Source organism: Lemur catta, chromosome 3 (assembly GCF_020740605.2).
Source record: "Lemur catta isolate mLemCat1 chromosome 3, mLemCat1.pri, whole genome shotgun sequence".
NCBI lineage: Eukaryota > Metazoa > Chordata > Mammalia > Primates > Lemuridae > Lemur > Lemur catta.
The window spans coordinates 32,460,259-32,484,318 of record NC_059130.1 but is presented as its reverse complement, the minus strand read 5'-3'; the positions used below and the strand labels follow the sequence as shown (position 1 = coordinate 32,484,318).

General features: G+C 38.3%; 2 protein-coding genes across 2 annotated transcripts; one reads left to right on the top strand and one right to left on the bottom strand.

Annotated features, from left to right (window-relative positions):
* The first annotated feature begins 11,666 nt into the window (after window positions 1–11,666).
* LOC123634649 (olfactory receptor 10J3-like) lies at window positions 11,667–12,857 on the top strand. The gene has a single exon (XM_045546385.1). It carries the CDS (start codon window positions 11,767–11,769, stop codon window positions 12,706–12,708), a length of 942 nt encoding a protein of 313 aa, XP_045402341.1. The 5' UTR covers window positions 11,667–11,766; the 3' UTR covers window positions 12,709–12,857.
* Window positions 12,858–18,017: 5,160 nt separating this feature from the next.
* On the bottom strand, window positions 18,018–23,625 carry FCER1A (Fc epsilon receptor Ia). The gene is made up of 5 exons (XM_045546384.1): window positions 23,472–23,625; window positions 23,013–23,033; window positions 21,645–21,902; window positions 19,945–20,199; window positions 18,018–18,484 (listed from the first exon to the last, which is right to left on the bottom strand). The coding sequence occupies exons 1-5, from the start codon at window positions 23,533–23,535 to the stop codon at window positions 18,327–18,329; spliced, it is 756 nt and encodes a 251-aa protein (XP_045402340.1). The 5' UTR covers window positions 23,536–23,625; the 3' UTR covers window positions 18,018–18,326.
* Window positions 23,626–24,060: the final 435 nt, after the last annotated feature.

Genomic DNA, 24,060 nt, shown 5'->3' with positions numbered 1-24,060 from the left:
ATTTCAAAAAGTCTAGTTGAAATGTGAAAAATGAATGGGAGCAAGAGCAAGTTTGGGGCAGAAAATTCAATTAGGAGGCTACTGTAGTTCTCCGATGAAAACATTATGGGAGCTTGGAACTAGGATGGCCACATGGAGATGGCTTTGTCTCATGGGGACACGTAATATCAACTCGTGATAGGCATCCTAGGATACATGGTCAAGAGACCTGCCTTTGCCAAACCTTGTAGTGATTCAAGAGTCATTTCTCAGATGTTTATCTAGAGAAAGAAAGTGCAACTTTTAACAGAAATTGGAAGGGTCTGCATTGTGATTCTCTTACTGCACTTTGACAGAATACTGACTTGATTCACCATAATTGCGAATCATCATAGCCTCTCACCCAATTTTCAGACGAGAGCCCTTGAATGAAGGGGTGGCCATGTCTCGAGTGCATTGGATTTACTGATTTGTAAGGCTTTAGTGGTTGCTGGGTATCCTGTACTAACTTCAGAGCCTTCTCTAGTTCTGGGCCCTACTCAGAACTGATGGTATCATGGATTACTCATCAAATGTGTCGAAGTAGCTGAAGTGCAATATGTTGCCAATTGTGTCTAATTCAAATTATACATTTGGAGATGGGGAAACAACCCAGGGTGTGTTTGCAAATCTGGACCACTATGAAATAAATTTCAGGCCAAAATTTCATTTTTTAGTTAACTTTCATGAGCCTCCATGCTTAATTGTTGCTATGATTTGAATGTTCCTGCCAAAACTCATGTTGAAATTTAATTTCCATCGTAACAGTGTTGAGAGGTAGGACCTTTAAGAGATGATTAGGTCATGAGGGATTTGTCTTCATAAACGGATTAATGCTGTTATCAGTGGAGTAGTTTAGTTAACACAGGAGTGGGCATTTAATAAAAAGAATGAGTTTGGCCTGATTTTCTCTCTTTGTTAAAAGCTTGCTTCCAGCTTCAACCATGGGATGACCCTTGCCAGATGCTGGTGTCATACTCTTGAACCTCTCAGTCTTCAGAACTGTAAGTCTAATAAACTTCTATTCTTTATAAAAATTCCTAGTCTGTGGTATTCTGGGACAGCAGCAGAGAACAGACTAAGATAATTGTGCTTGGTATCCAGGGATAAGTGTTAGTTCACGGACAGTGTCCAGTAATCTCCCTAAAGTGTGGGCATATCCCTTATAATCACTCACTCTAGTGAGTGGATGCAGGTTCCTCTAGAGAAGACTACAGAGAAAATTTGTAATATGTATTTTCAGCACTGTCACAGAGTGCATCCACAAGGGGACATTGCCAATCAAGAGGTTCTGGGAACATGAACTGGCTCCTGTCTGGGAATTAGGTGAGAGGTCATGATTCTCCATTATGGTGACTAAAATCAGGACTATGTTCACCAGTGCTAGAGATTTTAAAAACATATTGTTACCGTTATTTAAATCAATTTTCCATTCTATTTTAGTCTTATAAACACCAGGGTAAATTACATAGCACCAAAGAGCTCTGCAAGCAAACAATTCTGATTACTACTGCCACCCGTTTTATCAACCACATATACTCTTTATATCTGATACATACATGGTGCCTCTCAGTTTTTGACCTATTGGGATCTCATTCTCCTTATTGAAATCAAGGAGCCATTCAATGGCAGCATCTCATATATTCAACCACAGTTTGGAGAGAACAATCACTAGTAAGTTTTCCCCTGTTGAATCCACATTTCAGTCAAACAACTGAGCAAACTGTAAGAGCTACTCTGATCTCCTTGAGCAGATACATTGAGCCCATAATTCTGGTTAAGTATGCACACATGTTGCCTATCCTGAACATTATGTTTTTTTCTTTTTCTGTCTAACACATTTAGAATCAATTCCTATACACATTTACCAGGTTCCTGATGCTATGAATTAGGGGTCTTCTGGGATCTGACTTTAGTTATGGTTTAGGAGGCTAGGAGAGTGTAGTAAACAGAACTTCTAGTAATGGTTGCAAGAAGAGACCATTAACTCCCTTTTGCAAAAAAAAAAAAAAAAAAAATAAGAAGAAAACTAAATGAAATTATCATAAATAACCATTTCAGGATGCTGAAAATTGACCAAAGCAGATAAGAAATTAAGAAACATTTATGCTTAAAAAACACCTAAAGCCTCAGGTTAGAATAGCAAGAGTCACTAGTTTTTTTGTTTGCTTGGTTTTTGTCTGGGGGGTGATCCCAACCTCCTCCTTACCTCCATGTTCAGTGGATAGAAACTTTAGCTTTATTTACTTGAAGTTAATTGTGAAAAACAATATCTCTGGTATCAGAGGGGTCAGGCTATATTTGGGGTGCAGGTTAGGTGAAAAACTGAAGCTTTCCTGGTGCAGTGTAGCAAACTCACTTGGGAATAGATGGGAAAAACTCACAGCTTTGCTACTCTGATGTATTGTCTTCATTTTGAGAAAACAGCAAATAAATAAGCCATAAATTTAACTGTGAAGTCCCACAAATAAGAGAACCATAGGTGGGCTGAGACAAGTTTCTCATATATTTCTGGCTTCATAGAAACAATGAATGCACAAAGGAGACCCAAGAGAGCCTGACTAAAAGTGAAAGCCAAGTGAGACCTGAGAACTGGCTGGAACTCTGAACGCACACCACAACTTGCACACAGGTTATCAGCGGAGGGTGAGGCCTTCTGGGCTCCGAGTGTTTGTGCACAGTCTCTGCCTGTATTATTGGCTAACCCCTAAGCTATGTAATCATAGGGAAAATCCTAGGAAGCCAGGTTAAAAAAGGTTAAAATTATAAAAAAATAAGAAGACATCAGTATCCATATACAGCAGGTTCTGCAGTTTAGATGGAGAAAGGAACTAAAAAAGAGAAATAACAACAATGACATTTGAAAAATATAAAACAAAACCCAATATGCTACAATATGTTCAGCTTTTAACTAAATATTATGTCATGTAAAGAAACAGAAAAGTGTGACCCAAAGTTAGGGGAGAAAAAGCAGCCAATAGTAATCGTTCTGAATGGTCCATCTGTTGAATTTAGCAAACAGAGACATGAAAAATAGATTTTATAAATATGTTCATAGAATTAAATGAATTTATGTTCAAAAAATTTAAAGAAAATATAATGGCACGTATCCAAAACATGGAACTCTCAAAAAAGGAATAGAAGCTATAAAAATGCAAATTCTAGAGTTAAAAACTATAATAATCAAAATTAAAATTTCACTAGATGATATAAATGGCAGATTTGAGATGGCAGAGGAAAGAATGGTGAACTGGAAAATCAATCAATAGAAATTCCTCAGTCCAAAGAACAAAGAAAGAAAAGAATAAAGAGAAATGAAGAGTCTCAGAGACTTGTAGAACAAAGTAAAACATTCCAACATAAATGTAGTGGGAGAAATAAAGAATAAGATAAATAAATGGGTAGAAAATATTTGAACAAGTTACGGCTGAAAACTTCCTAAATTTGATGAAAAACATTAACATAATAGATTCAAGAAGCTCAATAAATCCTGATGGGAAGAGAGCCATGTATAGACACATCAAACTGCTGAAAGCTAAATACAAAGATAAAATCTTGGAAACAACCAGAGAAAGTGACTCATAATGTACAGGGAAAAAAACAATATAATTAACAGCTAACTTCTTAACAACAACAAAAATATATAGGGCAAAATGGCATTCATATTGTTGAAGGGAAAAAAAAGTTTTAATAATGAATCCTACCTCTAGGAACAATATCCCTCAAAAATGAAGGCAAAATAGAGTTGTACCCAGATAAACAAATATTGAATTTGTTGTTAACATATCTATCCTCCAAGGAATACTAGAGGAATTCTTCAGGCTGAAAGGAAACCACAGCTCTCAGTAACTTATATCCACAAGAGAGAATGAAGAAAATCAGAAATTCTATCTGTATTGGTCAGATTTCTAGAGAAGTGGAACCAATAGGATAAATGGGATTTATTGCAGAAATTGGCTCACACAGTTATGGAGGCTGAGAAGTTCTCTCACGTGGCCTCAGTTTCTTCATTTATAAAATAGGGATAATAGTATTTACATACATGTCTACTTTATTGTGTTATGGTGAGATGACATAAAACAATATGAACAATGCAGAGTAAAAGGCAAAATCTGGTAGATTATCATCATCATCACCAACACCAGCACATTATCATATCATCAATCACAGATGAATAAACAGAGGCCCAGATAAGTGTCAATGTAAACACTCATCAAGTTAGTGGCAAACGTGGAACTAAAACCTGCGTAAACCAAATCACTAATCTAATGTTTTTCTTCAGTATTATCAAGGTGCCTTCTTAGATTGCTACCACTACCAGAAGCACCACTGAACAGAATTTCAAGTTAAATTTGATCTTACCTACCCAGAACAACCTATGGGGCTGGATTTCCTGTATTTAAGTCCTGGTTTCACATTTATCAGCTCAGTGTCTTTGGAAAGATATATAAAATCTCTGTTCCTGTTTTGTCTTCTGAAAAGAGAGTACAATAATGCTATCTTATGGGATTACTATTAGGGTTAAATGAGTTAATATGTATACATTGCATAGTTTAGTAACTAGCATATAAGAAGAACATATGTTAAGTGTTATCAATTATTTTTTGTAGAAGTAGTAACTATAGGTACACTGAAAGAGAAAAAGATGAAGAAGAAGGAGTCTCTGAAGGTGTTACAAGGTGTTACAATTGAGTTAGCAATATAAAATCAATACAAAGAAATGATGGAGTTAAAAATATGTTACAATTGAAAATAGGACCCCTATCTCTTGCCATATATAAAATTAATTCAAGATGGATAAAAGACTTACATGTAAGGCATGAAACCATAAAAACTCTAGAAGAAAGCATAGGAAAAACTCTTTTAGACATTGGCCTAGGCAAAGAATTTATGAAGATGACCACAAAGGCAATCACAGCAACAACAAAAATAAATAAATGGGACTTAATTAAGTTAAAAAGTTTCTGCACAGCAAAGGAAATAATCAACAGAGTAAAGGGACAACCCATAGAATGGGAGAAAATATTCACAAACTATACATCTGATAAAGGGCTAATATCCAGAATCTACAAAGAACTCAAGCAAATCAGCAAGAAGAAAACCTGCAATCCCATTAAAATGTGGGCAAAAGGCATGAACAGAAATTTTTCAAAATAAGATAGACAAATGGCCAACAAACATATGAAAAATGCTCAGCATCACTAATCATCAGGGAAATGCAAACTAAAACCACAATGGGATACCACCTTACCCCTGTCAAACTGACCATTAATAAAATGTCAAAAAACAATAGATCTGGCATAGATGCAGAGAGAAAGGAATGCTTATACACTGTTGGTAGGACTGCAAATTAGTACAACCTCTGTGGAAAACAATATGGAGATTCCTCAAAGAAATAAATGTAGACGTACCATTAGACTCATCAATGCCACTACTGAGTACCTTCCCAGAGGAAAAGAAGTCATTTTATCAAAAAGACACCTGCACTTGAATGTTTATCACAGCACAATTCACAATCACAAAGATATGGAATCAATCTAAGTTCTCATTAATTCATGAGTGGATTAAGAAAATGTGGCATGTATATATAATGCAGAGTACTGCTACTCTGCCATAAAATGGAATGAAATAATGTCTTTTGCAGCAACTTGGATGGAGCTGGAGACCATTATCCTAAGAAAAGTATCTCAGGAATGGGAAAACAAACACCACATGTACTCTGCAATACTTGAGAGCTAAATGATGGGCACACACAGGAACAAAGAGATGTGAAGGACACTGGAAAACAAGAAGAGGGGAAGTGATGAGCGGTAAAAACTTACCCAACAGGTGCAATGAACACTAGTGATGGACACACCTAAAGTCTCAACTTAAGCATTATACAGTGTATCCATGTGACAAAAATATTTGTACCCGCTTAATATTTTGAAATTTTAAAAAGATGACAATTTGAGTGGCAACTTTTACACATTTTAAGACTGCAGACACTCATTAACACTGATTTGGGCTATGGATAATGAGATGGATTTACTATGTGGAAGATGAGCTGGCAAGGCTGAGGCCGTGAGCCAAGGTGAGCCAAGGGCTCCAAAGTGTACATAGGTTCTATGACAAGTATTGCAGAAATGAGAAAGATCGGTGTAAAAGTATTAAAAGCTCGTAAAATAGAATTTAGGGGCAGGATTGATGACTTTACCTAGAGACTTTAAACTGGCTTCAAGCGTCAGAGTCCCTGAAGGTCAGCTCTCTCTGTACCTGACAGCAGGGATCCGTGTGTAAACCCTACTTCACAACTGTTGCTTCTACTCTCTCAAATACGAAGAGTCATTCCATAAGGTTCCTTAAGCTCCTCTCCCTTGGCACCAGAGAAATGGACAGAAAATATAATATGGATCTTAGCAGGGCAATGGCCCACCCTAACAAGGGAAATCAGTCATTTCACCCCAGAGATTGTTCCTAACAGCCAAGTCAACTTTGCTCTCCAAGGTGTTATTCTCAGAATTAGGAAATGAGTTACCTAACGAGGTCTCCAGGCACTCTGCTGTTTGGATTGTGTCTTCTGCCATTGATCACTTGGGAGTAGTAAGTACTATTTTGGGAAGAAAAATACCCAACATTTGGGACAGCCAATATAGTCCCTTATTAAGAACACGCAAGGCAGAGTTACTGCTTTGTGATCCAAAGACGATCTTCTTCCAGTGGGTAAGGCTATGAGAATCTAGGGAAACCTGATAAGACTTTTTCTCTTTCATTTTTGGTCTCAGACACAGGGAGACTGAGAAAGGCATTGTTTCCTTCCCTTCTAAATGGTTTCTTTTAGGTATTGCATTCTATATGGTGTCTAAAGATTTGTCAGTGAAAGGGGAATTCCTATTAAACCATAGTTCTGCTCAATATGACATTAGTGACCCTCTGATAAGGAAATTCATAGACTATTCAGTAAAATAGCATACTTCTATAAAGTTATCTAAAGTTAAATAACTGATGTGTTTTAAGTGATTTTAGGAAAGGCATTGATGAAAAATTTGGAAAATATTTTATAACTATTAGTAGAAATCCATACTCTATTGTTGCAGTCAGTCAAATTTCCAGAGTGGTGAATGTGATTCAGGATATGAACACATCTCTCTACAACACTCAACAAATGGGCTACTTGGTGAGTTTCACTTCAGTACATGTTGGGATGAGAATGCTTATTATAGAATATATTGTTATCACATAGCCAGTGATAGTCTGTAGACGTAGTGGGGACATGGACTCTCATAAAGAAGGATGTGATTTCTAAGATTTTGGAAACGTGGATGAATAGGCTAGAAAAGAGAGACATACAATACTTGAAAGGCCTATAATTAGGTCCTATACCAAAGGCTGCTCAAGAATCTAAGCTCCATGAGAGCAAAGACCATCTTGGTCATCTTTGTCTCCCTAGAGTTGACACAATACTTATACATTGTGATTACCCAATACATTGAACTACTGGTTAAGCAAAACAAAATCCATGGGGGATTTTTTCTTTTTGAGATTTCAAAAGCTGCTTTACTGATACATAAAAATTGTACACACTTATGGGGTGCATGTGATTTTTGATGCATGTGTACAATGTGTAATGATCAAATCAGGGTAATGAGGATATCCATCTCCTCAAATGTTTATCATTTCTTTCTGTTGAGAACATTTCAAAACTTCTTTTCTAGCTATTTTGAAATACAATAAATTATTATTAACTATAGTCACCCGACTGTGCTATTGAACACTAGAATTTATTCCTTCTATCTAACTGTATATTTGTACCTATTAACCTTCTTCTCTTCATTCATCCCCTACTTCCCAGCCTCTGGTAACCATTATTATACTCTCTACCTCATGACATTAACTCTTTTAGCTACCACATATGAGTGAGAACATATGATATTTGTCTTTCTGTGCTCAGCTTATTTCTTTTATTAAATTGATGCATAATATTTGTACATATTTATGAGGTACATGTGATATTTGATGCATGCATAGAATGAAAATGTAGAAGACATTTTTAAAAATTCAGGAGACAACAAGATACATAAGTTTTCTTCTATAGGGAAAAAATGTAAACAGTACACTAATCTAGGATTGGGTCAGAGACAAACCTTGTTTCACTTATTTTATCATTTTTCTGAAAGAAAGGAAAGGCAATAGAATCTCCAAGGTCAAAAACATTATCTGAATTTTGAGATTTCTGTCCATCTGTATCCTCTCTACTTTTTTATTTCTCACCTTTCCCATCTCACCTACATTTCCTAGACCCTGGAGGAGTAATCCTCCTCTTGTTTATGTTTTAAATTTCCCCATCCCACTCAGTAGATTATTCTGTTAGAGCCTCCTGTAAAATGGTATTACCATAGAGTTTTTTGGGCATTAGCAATTTAGAGTTGATTAATGGTTTGGAGGAGGAAGGAAGCAAATATTCTAGGCCACAGGAATGAGTAAGGTCTTCTGGTTAATAAAGTGAAATTAAGTTATAAGAATAACATAGATGAATTTTAATATATGCAAGTAATTATGTAATGGAAACTGCGATTTTATAGTGATGGGCTTCATACTATCAATTATAGCCCAGACAAGGGATCTAGATGTCATTGCAGATTGTTCCTAGATATATTAGTTGGATGAGCTACTATGACCCAATGGAGAAGTAAAATCTTATGCATCTTCAGTGAGGGCATTAGAAACAAAACTGAAAATCATATTCTACCTAATCCACACCTGTGTTATGGTAACACATGACATGCAGCAGTGCATGGGTGTGGTCAATACACTTCAAGAAATATTTTTACCACAATTTACTAATCCACTCATGAATTGATGGGCATTTGGGTTGTTTCCACATCTTTGCAATTGTGAATTGTACTGCTATAAACATTCAGGTACACGTGTCTTTTTTATAGAATGACTTTTGTTCCTTTGGGTAGATGCCCAATAACGGGATTGCTGGATCTAATGGTAGGTCTACTTGAATCTGTTTAAGGTGTCTCCATGATGAGTGCAATGCACAGTGTCTGGTGAATGGACACACTTGAAGTTCTGACTTGGGGGGATGGGCAGGACATGGGCAATATATATAACCTGAACTTTCGTACCCCCATAATAAGCTGAAATAAAAAAAGGAAATATTTTTAAAGAGAGTAAAAAGTCCATGTGAGCAATTGGAAGGGAAAGAATAACATATAAAGTCAAAGCTGGGATAATCACACCTTTGTTTACAAATCTAGGAATGTTAAACTGAAGCACCTCCATCCCTACCCTTCTCCTCTTAGCAATTTAAACTGGCTCATTTGTGAAAAATAAAAAGGAATAACTATCAATAAAATTATTCTTTATTATTTGCTATGAGCCGAGTGCTAGATTGAACTGTTCAAATACATTAATTCATTTAATTCTCATGGCAACTCTATGGAATATTACCATAGTCAATTTACAAATGAGTTTGAATATTATGCTTAAAATTCTGAGGAAGAACTGATGGAATTTACACAGGAGAGCTCCTCATGAGCAGTATTTTAGAAAGAGTATAATGACAACATCTAGAAGGAAGTCTTAGACTAAAGTCATTCAAAATGAGGGAGATTATTTAGGAGGCCACTGCAGTGATCATAGAGGATGGTGATGGTGGTCAGAAGCTGGGCGTTAGTAGAAAGCATGGAGAGTAGGGATAGAGAAGAGAGAATTTTGGGAGGCATTGTCGTTGGGTAGAAAAGGGAAGGGAGGTAATTAGCATGGCTCTTAGTTTTCTGAATGTAGGTTATGGTTAAATGTGATGGCTATTATCAGGGGTAGACATGGGCTTAAGGGACAAGGTTAAATCTGCCCCAGTATGGTCTCCCATGCTGGGCTCACTTGGCATAAGACAAAAAGGTGGGCCAGCTCATTTCTATCTTCAACACAGCTTGGAATATGCATGATGGAAGTAAAAAATAGGATGTTTGGTCCTTCTCTGTTTAAATGAATTTTATCTTTGCTCTCACACTAGGAAAACCTATTCCCTGTTTGAACAGACAGCTTCAGATTCATTTTGTCATCTTTCCTGCCTTTAGCTAAGATTCAAGGAGATAAGCTAACTACTGTAGGGCTTTATCAAATCCATTTTCATGATCTTAGAGGATATATGTTGCAGAAACTCTGGGAAGAATAGACAGTAGAAGTGCTCCCTTTTCTAGTCTTTCATGATCACAGGGATACAGGGCTTAGAGAAGTAAAGACTAGGACCTAGTGTTCTGGGGAGGAGAATTCATTCTAAGGACTCTCACAGGGTATTCAGTATTGAATGCTGCTGACAGTATCGAAAGGATATCAGTCTCAGATCTTTTGTCTTTCATTAGGTCACTGTTCCTCAATGGATCCTTGGGGACTAATCCAAGAGTGTATTGAGGAGGAACTATAGAGCTGGGCACACTCCATGTATCACCTGCTTCTTCCCTGAACTAGACCCATCTCTTCAATGGCCAGGTAGTTGTTTCTTTCTTTCTTTAAACAGCTTTATGGAAATAGAATTTATATGCAATCCACTGCATATATATATATATATATATATATATATATATATAATATATATATATATATATATAATATATACAATTTGATGAGTTTGGCCATATGCATACATCGTCACCTTCATTAATGAAACCATCACCACAATTAAGGTAATAGACATATCTATTACCTTTATAAGTTTCCGTGTGTCCTTTTGTGTTTTGTTTTGTTTTGTGGTAAGACACTTAACATGAGATCTACTCTGTTAAAAATTAACAAGTGTTCAAGTGCATAATACAGTAACATTGACTATAGGCATCATGCTGTACAGCAGATCTCTAGAACTCATTCATCTAGCATAATTGAAACTTTATACCAGTTGCACAACAACTCTCCATTTTCCCCTCCCTGGCCCCTGGTAACCACCATTCTATTGTCTGCTTCTGTGAATTTGACTATTTTAGTTATCTCATATAAGTGAAAATCATATAGTATTTGTCCTTCTATGACTGGATTATTTCACTTAGCATAATGTCCTCCGTGTTCATCAGCGTTTCTGCAAATGGCAGTATTTCCTTCTTTTTTAAGGCTCAATTATACTTCATTCTACGTATATATCACATCTTTATCCATTCATCTTTCAATGGGTATTGGCTATTTTCATAACTTGGCTATTGTGAATAGTGCTGCAATGAACATAGAAGTGCAAATATGTCTTTGAGATTCTAATTTCATTCAGGTAGATGAACAGATGCACAACATCACTAATTATCAGGGAAACACAAATCATAACCACAATGAGACATCACCTCACAATATTAGAATGGCTAGTGTCAAAAAAAACTATTATTAAAAGCTAACAAAAGGTTTCTCAAAAAGTTAAAAATAGAACTGGCATATGATCCAGCAATCACACTTCTGGGTGTATAATCAAAAAATTAAAATCAGGTAGTTTACCTACAAATCCCTTTTAATATGTTTCTACTTTCCCTCTCATCTCCTTCTGTTCTCAATCCCAGTATCCTAAGGTAACCTTCTATAATACCAAAGAAGAGGGTGGGCCAAGGTGAGGACTCTGAACAATTGTCCAAGAGCTGAACACTGGTGACCCCTGGGGTCTGGGCCTTGCTCAGAGGATGGACACACTCTTTACTGAAGGTCTTGGTCCAGCCTACTTTGTTTCATGGTTGACTCATCATATCTTCCTTTCCTTTGCCCAGCTCTTTCAAACCTAGACTTACCTCAATGTCAAAGCCAAATTCCACTTTTGTGACTGAGTTCCTCTTTGAAGGTTTCTCTGGTTTTGAGTGGCACCAAAGACTTATCTTCTTTGTTGTCTTTCTAACTTTGTACCTGCTGACTTTCTCTGGAAATGTGATTATTGTGACCATTATTCACCTGGACCGTCACCTCCACACCCTCATGTACTTCTTCCTGAGCATGTTATCCATCTCTGAGACCTGCTACACTGTGGCCATCATTCCTCGTATGCTTTCTGGCCTCTTGAATCCTCACCAGCCCATTGCCACCCAAAGCTGTGCCACTCAGCTCTTCTTCTGTCTCACCTTTGGCATCAACAACTGCTTCCTGCTCACAGCCATGGGATATGATCGCTATGTGGCCATCTGCAACCCCCTATGGTATTCAGTAATCATGAGTAAGAATACCTGTGTCCAACTGGCATCTGGATCACTGGGAATTGGCCTGGGCATGGCCATTGTCCAAGTAACATCTGTGTTTGGCCTTCTGTTTTGTGATGGCTTTGTCATCTCCCACTTCTTCTGTGATGTGAGACCCCTGCTGAAACTGGCCTGCACAGACACCACTGTCAATGAGATCATCAACTTCGTTGTCAGTGTCTGTGTCCTTGTCCTACCAATGGGTCTGGTCTTTATCTCCTATGTCCTCATTATCTCCACCATCCTTAAGATTGCTTCAGCTGAGGGTCAGAAGAAGGCCTTTGCCACCTGTACATCCCATCTCACAGTGGTCATCATCCACTATGGCTGTGCCTCCATCATCTACCTTAAGCCCAAGTCCCAGGCTTCCCTGGAGCAGGACAGACTCATCTCAGTGACCTACACCATCATCACTTCCCTGCTGAACCCTGCCGTGTACAGCCTGAGGAACAAGGAGGTCAAGGATGCTCTGCAAAGAGCCATGGGGCAAAAGCCCCTCTTCCCTTAATGAAGAGAGGTTGTGAAAGCTTTTTCTTTGAGTTTATAAATATGTATTACTTTTTAATGCAATTTCAATAATACCTTTAAATATGGGATCAAGAATACTATACTAAATTAAATTGGGTGATAAAACTGGAGGTTTCCTTTTGAGGTAGTCGTGCTTCTCTGTGCCTTCCTCCAGAGCAGTTAGAAACTGACTTGGCATATACTTAAGAATGTAGAGAAAAAATGTAAGTGTCTGGCTTATGCATACCCGGTGCACTTGCACATAGGTGCACCCAGGTACACACATTCTTAGAATATTTTGAGTTACACAAATCCATTGAGACACAAAGTCCAGCAGGGTTCTAAAAAGCTAATGAACAAAGGGTTTGGGAACCAGCTCGGAAAAACTTTTCCGTTGTTATTAAGGGTTGTGGAGTGATTTGTTCAACTTTTTACAAGTTAGTGAGGAGATACACATGCATATACATTTCTGTTAACACTGAAGGATTTCTTGTAATCTGTATTTTCTGCTTGTTAATATCTCATCACAGCTTGGGGGATCTTTAAAAGGCTGGAGTAACACCTTGCAAGTCAATTGAACTGCCCCACCTGAGTTGGGAATAAGAAATGCAAAGGTGGGAAAGCAAAAAAGCATCAGCTACAGAGAACACAGAGGTGTGTTGTCCACAGTTCTTACATGCCCAGATGAGAAAACTCAGATTGAAAAAGACATCATGATGAAAAGCTCAAAACATTTCATACATTCAACACAAGATGAAGAGGACGGATGTTGGAAGGGGCCAAGCAAAAGTATAGTTTATTTTGCAGGGTAGACGTAAAATTCTCTGAAATAGTGTTATAAACATAAGCACTTTAACTACAACTTCTGAAAAAATTTTTAATGAACAGAAGTCTGAAGAATGACTTAAAAATTTTCCAGTGAGCTTCTAAGGCTGTTGGACTAAATTTTTAGAAATTTCTTCTTGTATACTCCCAACTTAAACCTGACTTTAAAACAGCACTGCATGACTGAGCATCACAAAAGGTAAAAGTGCATGCTCTGGAGCAAGGAAGGATCCCCTCTCTCTCATCCTTTTCACTCCACTCTGGCCTTCAATAGTGAGGAACAAGCATGTCATGAGTCTCAAACCTAGTTCCTGCAGTATCCAGAATCCATCCGATCCAATTGAGTGATCCTTCAAAGGCAAGATATCACTTGCGAGAGTGTCATGAAGTCTGCTGGGGGCTGAAGGGTGGGGCAAGTCAGTGGAAATGAACACATCCTTCAAGTCAAGTTAACATGTCTTGCTTTGCAAAAAACACTGTCATGTGAAGTCTGGGGATAAAAGATATCTTTGCTTTAGTGTCCAGATTTCTAGAAATGATAGTGACAGTGCATTTCCGTGAAGTTGGAAAAAAAAAAAAATTTAGAAAATGTGCTTAGCAGTTCTAGGTAAAAGCTGTTATGTAAATGTCTGGCAGCCAGTAACATCCTGTCTTTTATCTGAAGTTGTATTTCATGGGTCTGTGGCACATCACTGGATGGCACCCCTTCCGGACCCCACATCCATTCCCCCAGCTTCTGGGAGTGCCTTGGGCTGACAGCTCTCAGCTGAGTCCCTCTTCAGGAATTGTCCTTATAAAGAGCTGCTTCTTCCAAAGGAAAGGTCACATTCCCTTTCCAGGGATACAAAGCCTCCAATGATTTGTCTATTTCAGGTTATTGTGTCACTTTAAGATAATTATGAAGGCCTCTCCCAGCTTCCTAGCTCTCATTTGTGAGATGGTCACAGTTTTTGCTGTGACTACATCACATTTCGACTTGTCTCTCTGCCTAATCCTACTTCCTTCACTCCCTCACAGGTGTAGATGCTGAGATCACTCCTTAATAAACTTACTGTGTCCAAATCTCTGTCTCAGAGTCTGTTTTCTGGGGAATCTAACCTGCCACATTTTAAGATCCCATTTGTGGAACTGCAAGTCACATAGCAGAGAACCCAAATTTTCACCCTTGATACATTCTAATAAAGGCAGATCAGTGGCCTATATTTTACTTTAAAAATTAATTTCATCCTACTTATTGAGCTGTATTTACTGTGACTCAATTTACTTGGCAGAAGTGTAGTATTATCTTCTTGGAAACTGGTTAAAAAATTAAAATCTGAATTTCTCTCAGAATCCGCAAGACGTCACTTTTTCTCTCTTCAAAAAATTCTCTGTGAGCAATTTCAGTTTCATTGCAGCCTGATGCCACTACCTTGCAGTGAGATTGCTGATAACTGTCAGTGGTATTTGAAAAATTGAAAATAACAGGAAAGACTGAAAGTGGGACTATGTCATTCCAATTTTCATGGAAGGAAAGAGAATAGGTGCCATAAGTGAAATATACAAGTGAATTTGATTGCTATCCTGGGTCCATTTATAGAGTTAAATGTTCATGGTGGGAATGTTGTGGAAGTGAAAGCACCAGATGGGGACTTGGGCTCAGTAAGGGACTGTCCAGAGCTAGTCAGATGATCTATGGCAGGAAGACAGTTCCACTCTCAGAGGTTGTCTAGGGACCTAGGCTGGAGGTGCCTCTGCCATCTTCAACATAAAGCTTCCATCTCTATGTTCAAGGAACAACTCCTGTTGTCCATTTCCCATTTAATGAGAAGAGGGAAAGAGTAGAGCCTTTCTTCAAGTCTCAATTCCCCAGTATACTGACAAGGTGGATCATTTATCTGAGTCTTCACTTTAGAGGTGGCCATGGGACTTGGTCAAGTCAATAGGGAGCTACTAACTTGATATTCAGAAAACCGATCCCTAACTATTGTAAATTCATGATGATTTGTGTCTGCCTAGAGAAAAATCTGCTCTATGAGCTGGCCTAGACCAATTTGGTAAGAGATCAGAGGTGATGGAGGCATCCCCATAGGTACATCTAGGATGAATCATCTTTATAATGTATATATTCCATCTTTGGCATAGTAGAAAATATTTCACATACATTAATATATAAAGACATCTTTATAAATACCATATTTTTGGGATCCACAAAATATTCAGGCTCCAACTTCATGTTCCCCATTCCTTTGGGAGCAGGGGATGTATAACTATCAAAAAGAAAATGTGGGCCGGGTGTGGTGGCTCACGCCTGTAATCCTAACACTCTGGGAGGCCGAGGTGGGAGGATTGCTTGAGGCCAGGAGTTCAAGACCCACCTGAGCAAGAGTTGCAGGCTCCATCACTACAAAAAATAAGAGAAGAAAACTAGCCAGACGTGGTAGTGCACAACTGTAATCCCAGCTACTTAGGAGGCTGAGGCAGGAGGATCACTTGAGCCCAGGAGTTTGACATTGCAGTGAGCTATGCTGAGGCCACTGCACTCTAGCCAGGGTGACAGAGTGAGACTCTGTCTAAAAAAAAAAAGTGGAATTTAGATGTATGGAAGATGGAAGAACACAGTGAAGGGAGAGACCAATGCATGGAGGATGAAGGAAACAGTCACACTGGAGCTTCTTGGGGAATGCATTCTGAGCCTTTGTGCCTGGGTAATCACCACATAGAAACAGAATGACAAGGTAATAAATGACAAAATGCCTGGGCTCCAAGGGACCTGAGAAATAGAATCTCAGAGACTGGCAAGTAACTTGGCTCAATCACACAGCTAGTTAGAAGCTTGAACTCCAAGATCTGTGTTCTATCTGTAGCTTCCTCAAGCTTGGAGTGAGGATAAATGGGGAGGTAAAAGTGACTTGTGGTACTCAAGAAACTAGAAAATCTCTCAGAAAATGCGTCTCAAGCTGATAAAGCCTGGACTTTCTACCCATGCCAAGTACCTGTTCTTCATTCTGTGTCATTTGGCCTCAGACCCTTGTCTAAAGTAAGGGACAAACTTGCTCTCTAGCCCAATGCCTGTGATGCTGACACACTGTATCATTGTGTGTGGAGTGAAGTCTGATTAATTTACATGGTGGCAGGACTGGTCCCAAGGCTGTAACCTAAAGTAGGTGTTGGGGAGATGGCAGAGGAAGTGTCCTGGAACACCACCAGGGAGCCTCCTATGGAAACTTTTTCTGGACTGCTGTTGCTGAAGAAATCTCTTCATTCATTAGACTTATTTACTACGTGAAGGTAAGTGACAAGACTGTTCACTCGGAATGAGGCCATTTCTCATCTCCTTGAAATATTTTTTTTTTTTAATTTAGGAGAGTGTGAAGAAGGGTCATACCAGATACCTGTTTAAATTTTTAAAAATCAAAAAGAAAAGAAAACAATAAAATAAAAAGAAACTTTTTATTTCTGCTTTGTGGCCCAGAAAAATTCCTTGGATAAAATAAGACTCATGGATATTTACAAATTTTCTCCCCAGATATACTTCCTCAGGTTATTAACTCTTCTAAAGCATGGGCACTCTGATCTCTCATTGGCTACCACAAGGTCATAGTCAGCACTGGTAATATGTTCCCTCTCTTCTCTAGGCTTTATCTAAGCCCCCAGTATGACTATCTCCATTGGCAGGGGCATGGGGGGGCAGTAGTAGCAAAGACTGTGTCTCATATTGGTGCTAAAAGTTTATAAATTTTTATAAATCTTTGCAACTGTTAAAGAACTTTTAGATACAGCCTCTTACTTGTTCTTACAAGAACCTTAGGAGGTAGACAGGATGAGTACTGTCATTCTTAATTTTACAAATGGAATACTAAAGCCAATGGATGTTTAGGAAGAGTCTTCCAAATCACAAACTTTGGAAGTTGGAGAGTCAGGATTTGAGTTTATGTATTCTTCTGTATGGTTGAGTCTCTTTCTAATATATGGCTTTATAATAGGAGAAACTTAATCCCATTTACTCCATGATAGAAGCCTAAATGTGGTGAAAATATAAAATGAAAGGGAAAATACACAAACCAAAATTGTCTAGCTCTTTTGCCTGAGATCTTATTCTGTCCTGGACTCTTTTCACAGATGAAGGATCTGATTATTATAATTTTTTGGAATTTCTCTAAAATGCTTACTTCAATGCTATATTGAGATACAAGGTATAAGCCCAAGATGTAAGTTTGGGAGATATTAGAGGGAAGAAACAATCATAGGGAAATTCTAGAATAGACTTCATTTTTAGAGTCCTGTGGTTCAAGATTGCCTCTGATTCTGCTAAGAACCAAAAGCTCATAGTAAGGTGAAGAGAGAGCATAAAAATTATCAACCTCACTGGTACCTTACCATGTCTTCTCATTCCTATAATACTTACAAGAATCAAGAGAAGACATTTCTAATCTAGAACTTCATGTTCATGCCTCTAGAAGAAAACAACAAACTAGCCCTTGAATTTGCAGACACGTCCTGTTATATGGTTTCATACTTATTTTATTCAAATTGAACTTCTCTTTTACAAAAGCTGCTAAATGAATCTATTTGATCTTTCATTTATTCAACCAATGTTTATTGAGCACTTACTATTACATGCCACTTAACCAGTTCCGGTTGGTTTAATGAAGCAGTTCTATAAATCCTTGAGCACAGGATTTTCTACGTACATTGTAAGCTGTGTTTGACAATTGAGGAGTAATTGCTGATGCTGGAAAAAAAATTGATGTTGCAAATGTTTCTTGAGTAATGACATCAGTCCTTTTTGGGATCTGGGCTTAGGATGTGGGTTCAGAAATTTTTTGCCTTTTCTTCTTTAATCTTCTTAATCTTCAAGAGAAATGCGAACTGCCGCTGGGTTGAGATAAATAACCATGTGTCCATGGCAAACAGAATCACCACCAACAATGGGATAACGTATTGCAGCTGGTAGTACTCGCTTTGGGGAGCTACAGTGGAACACAAATACAACAAGAAACATAATTCATATTAGTAATTGAAGAATGATTTTTAGAGCTTCATCCTCCCTAAGAGAAGGACCAAGTGTCCTCCATTTGTAGCATTATGTGGCAACCAGGAGCACTCAGATTGAGTTCCTCAGTCAGAACTCCCTGGAGCCCTGGGGAGTCCTGAGCATTCCCCCATAACCCCTGTCTAACAGTTACTCTATCCAGTGTGCCCAAGGGTGAAGGTCATAGGGAAGATGACCCCCTTCTTGAAGCTAACAAGACCAGCATCTACATATGATTTGGGTGTGGGAAGGAGACAGAGTGAGGGGGTCACCAGTGGCTTCTTTCTCAAACAATCATCATTTCTTGCATGCATACTAGGTGATATGAAGATGTTAGACTAGCTAAGTTGCCTTTCAGTTCTAATATTTTGTGATTCTGTTATTTTATTTATACTGTACTGGTTTTTGTGAGTATTCTAGAATTATAAAGCACCAGAATATTACAACTCGAAATCACTTAGGATCACCTAGACCAGTGGTTCTCACACCGGCTATACATTACCATTACCTGAAAGAGCTTTTAAAAAACACTGATGATCAGGCCATGCTCCAAACCAATTATATCAGAATTTCAAGAGATGAGACATGGACATCAATAGTTTGTTAAGTTCCTCCAGTGATTCTGATGGAGTCTAGACCAAACTCTCTGTTTTATAGATGAAGATACTAGAGGTCTAAAGAAAATTAAGTAGCATTTTGGTCTCAAATTAATTAACAGAAAACTGCCATTTAGGGCTCAATTCTAAATTTTAAACATTAGTATGAACAAAGTGAGCCAAGGAAAATGTCTGATTTTCTCCTTGCAAAGCAAATATTACAAAGTCTCCCTCTCTTGCCTGGTGTTTGGAAAGAACAGGTTTTTTAATAGGCCATAGAGGCCTGCCCTCTCCTGATCAATCCCATTTCCTCATCCCCCAATACACTGGCACTCAGCTAACTGACTTGGTTTCCTTTCCCAGCCCTCCTAAGCTGGAATGGACCATTCCAGCTGTTCACATACTTGGTTCCTTCAACTCTAAAACTTTCTTTTAATTTGATAAATATAAGTATTCTCCCCAGGATGAACAGAAGACTTTGGGATCAAAATAGTCATCACAATCTGCTATGCTTGAGTAGTGCTTAACAGTTCACAAAGCCATCCCACAAATATTGCCACATTAATCTTCATAAAAATTTTATAGTGTGAGCAGGTATTACTGTCACCATCAAATAAACAAATAAGGACCCTAAGACAGAGATTGAGATAGGTACTATAACCCAGGTCTTCCCTCTGGCAAATGTAGTAGCCTTTCCAGCATATTACATATCCCTATTCTACAAGCTACAGCCACTTAAGGCTGAGATGTCCTCTTTTCCTTCCCCCGATATGGACTTTTCCTCTTTCATTTGCCAACTCACCTTTTATAACTGTAATATTGAGGGGCTCAGAGGTATAATTAAGTCTCCAAAGGATGCCGTTGCAGTGATAGGTGCCACTGTCTTCAGTGGTAACACTTGGAATGGAGATGTTGTGGTTCTCATACCAGTACTTGAGAGCTTTGCCATTCTTGTAGTAGGTCACCTTGTAGACATTCCGATCCTTCCAACCGTGACACCTGAGGACGAGGGGCTTACCCTCTATAGCCTCTCCAGAGGTCTGAAGGAGCAGCCAGTCTGAAAAGCATTAATTATGTTATTTAACAATCAATGGGGATGGGGGGGATGGATAGATAAAATTAAAATAAAAGGGGTAATGCATAGAGTATGTGTCAGAAACCATGAATTATCATTAACCCACTTCTTGGCTCATAAGGTCAATAAAAAGGAAATGCAAAATAATGCTTAGAGCCTGTCTTCTATATTGATAAGTACTTCTCCCGAAAAGTCCATCTGGAGCCATAAAGTCTCTTGGACCTTTCCGCTGAGCTCATACAGGGAAGACCTGAAACCCAGAATTCTTTTCAGATCTATTCTTGCTAGTTCTAGCCACTAATGAGAAAATAAATATACTCTACTCAAGAGAGTGTCTATGTTGTCCTCTCTTCACAGGACCTTCCCAGTTCTACTGTCACTCATATTTGGCTCAAAAACTTCCTCAAGACATGTCTCACAATTGAAGTTAATTAAATTAATTATTTTAATTAACTGTGTAATTCTTAATTTACTATCCTCTTCCCTCTACCCTCCTCCCTTCTCTATGTTCCAGGAGGTCAGGAGTCCCGTTTGATTCTACATTACATTCCCAGTGCCTCACATAATACCTAGGAGTTGGTAGGTATTCAGGAAATATTTGTCAATAATGAATCCATAAAAGACAAGAATCAGCTTCTATGGTTAATGTCATTGTAAAAATTGAAAAGCAGTCACAAAATGAGAATTTTGAATGGAAATACGACTAACTTATATGGCAAGCATATTTTATTTAGGACCAATCCTTGAGGATAAAGAAGCTATTCTCTATTGCTTTATTTTGTATTTGGAATTTGCACATGGATGTTGAAACATCTCTTTTCACTCAAGAGAAAAATATAAAGTATAACAGTGACCTCTTGGTCACTATGGGAAATCATTAGCTTGTTTATTCAGCATTTACTGATTAACCCACAATATGGCCTAAGCATGCTGTGCTAATTTTGGGCTGTAGGAGAGGGATAAAGATGAAACAAACATAAGATTTGTTCTTAAGTAACAATAGATGTCACAAGGAATGTACACAGATATCTTTCAAAATGAAGAGTACAACCTAATATTCAGGTCATAGCACATGAATTATGAATAGCAAATCTTTAAATCAAACCTTTTGATCCTATTCCAGGTGTACTTTGAAGTGTTCACATATCTATCATGCCATTTGATCACATAATATACAACTGTCTACAGGAAGAAAAGATAGAGAAAAATAGAATAGAGGAATAATATTGAGAGATGACCAGAATATTGAAAGAAGGCATATATGTAGGCAGAAGTGGGGTACAAGAAGAGAGGTGGAGAGGTCTTGAATGAGAGGCCTTGAGTCCCATCCTGGTGTCCTAATCCTTGGAATAATCTGCTTTCTTCCCACCTTCAGATGAGCCATTCCTCACATGGGATATCTGTATTTCCATATCTCTGGAACTTACCACTGAAGACTTCCAGGTTCACAGTTTTACTCTGCTTAAATCTTCCATGCTGACATGTATATTTCCCACTGTCCTCAAAGCTGGCATTCACAATGTTCCAATTTGAAGTTGTCACTGGTGAAATTGTGCCATTGTGTATCCACTTGGTGAAGCTGACATTAAAGAGACTGTTACTACTACATAAAAGAGTCACATTTTCTCCTTTAAATATTCTATTCCACTGGGGCTTCATGGACAATGAAGATTTCTGGATGATTTCTGAAGATAAAATTATGGAAAGAGATGTGGAAGGAAAAAAAATCATTGAAAGCAGTCCAGGTTCAAAAGTACAAACATACCAATATTTATACAATCAATGGTCAGTCTATCCTTGTAATACTGGTGATAAGACCCTGTCCTGATTCCTAGGGGAAGGATTAAAGGATGAACAAAACATCATTGTGGCCCCAGGGAGCTCCCAACCTAGGGAAAAAGACAGGACACAAATGCGGGAGATTTAAACAAAAACAAACTAATTTACTATATGATTTGGGACAACTCACTCTAATTCTCTCAACTTCAATTTCAGTATCTGTAAATGAGGACTGCAATCTCTTTTCAGGCAGTGACAATGTCTGTCATGCTCAACCATTGCTAATAACAATGGCTGGTATGTAGTAAGTGTTCATTAAATATTTGTTGAGTAAATGAATGAGTGAATTATGCATGGATAAAGGTATTGAACTAGATGAAATATGAGGTCTTTCCAAGCTCTAAATATTTAGGACTATTTAATTGTGAGTGTACATGAAATGCAAAATATATGTCAATTCTGGAAGGCAGTCAGAACCACCAAGAGAATTATTCTTGAATGGCTTCTAGTAACAAAAGGATGTGGTACAAATTTGAACAGAGACCAAAGAAGTGTTTAGATGGTGATGACAAAAGAGTGACTTTTGGTATAGCCAAAAAGGAACCAGATTTGAATCCAAAGGATTTGTGTTGGAATCCAGTCCCTTGTTAGCTGTGTAACATCCAGCAAACCACTAATCTGAGTTTCAGCACCCTCAACTGTAAAATAGTAATAATAATAATAATGCAAGAATTTAATGAGATTAGGTGAACGTGTCTAGGAGAGAGGCTGAGACATGTATATGTGCAACAGACATGAATGTGGACTTAAACAGAGGAGGGGCTAACTTGCAAAAATTATACATGTGAGAAACTTTTGAATTGGAGAAAAAAGGGAAGACAAGGCAAGGTAGGGCTGGGAAGTAGGTTGGCCAAGGAGGACTAGATTCATAGTCATTAGAGAACAGGAGTGATGGGATGAAGAAAGCAATGCCAAGACACACTGAAACACTGAGGGAACAAACACAGAGGACTCACCCGTTGACATGCCATCCAGAGCTGCAAAAGTCCAGAGGGGGTAAGTTAGTGTCTATGCCCAGTCTTCCGGAATTTCAGGGAACTGGGATCTGGGTATGGGGATGAGATCTACATCCACAGAATTTTAAGGACCAACCACCTTCTCAAGAATCTGGCCCAGGGGGAGAGGGAGCTTCTCCCCTTCCTCTATCCTCCCCGCCTTGAGAGGAATCTTGCACTCTGGGAGATGCCAGAGTGACTGCAAAGAACTAGGCTTTTAGTCAGGCTTCCCCATAGGTGTTGCTCAGCCCAGTTTCCTCTGTTTTCCAGCTTGTCTCCACTACAGAGTGCCTGGGAAATGCCACATGATTTGCACATGTCCTAGAAAAAGCCACCACCAAAACTGTAAACATTCCTACCCCAGGTATCCCTCAGATTCATTTTGGACCCTCCAGCAGGGGTAACTGGACCTCTACTTACTGAATAGCAGCAAAACTATCCACATCAGGGCAGGGCCTTTCATGGGAGTAGGCATCTCCCTCATTGCCTCCAGAAACTGACTGGTCTTGAGAGCTCTATGGCTTCAAAAATAGACGTGAAATCAAAAAGCAGAAGGAAATGTTTTCTACATCATATCTGGTTAACTCATCAGCTGTGCTTGGGTTTGCCTCATTCTCTGGAGACAATATTCAGGATAGTGCCAAACTGGGCAATTTTACGTTTACCCCTTTATTCCACTCCCCATCCCACCTCCATATATATCCCTGGAATCTGGTGGGGGAGAGGCATAGATCTAGACACAGTCATAGGGCTTTCTTGATTTGTTAATCAATCTACAACTATTTAGTTTGCAACTTAGAAAAGTGAGATGCAGGGAAGAGCAGAATGAAACAACAGCAATTAATTACTGAATTCCTAATATGTGCTAGGTACTATGCTAAATAGATTTGATATTTCATATATTTCTCACAATAATCTTATAAAGTAGGTACCATGATAATCTACATTTTATAGATAGGAAAACTGGATGTTAGCGAGGTTAAGTAACTTGTCTTAGGGTACCAGCTAG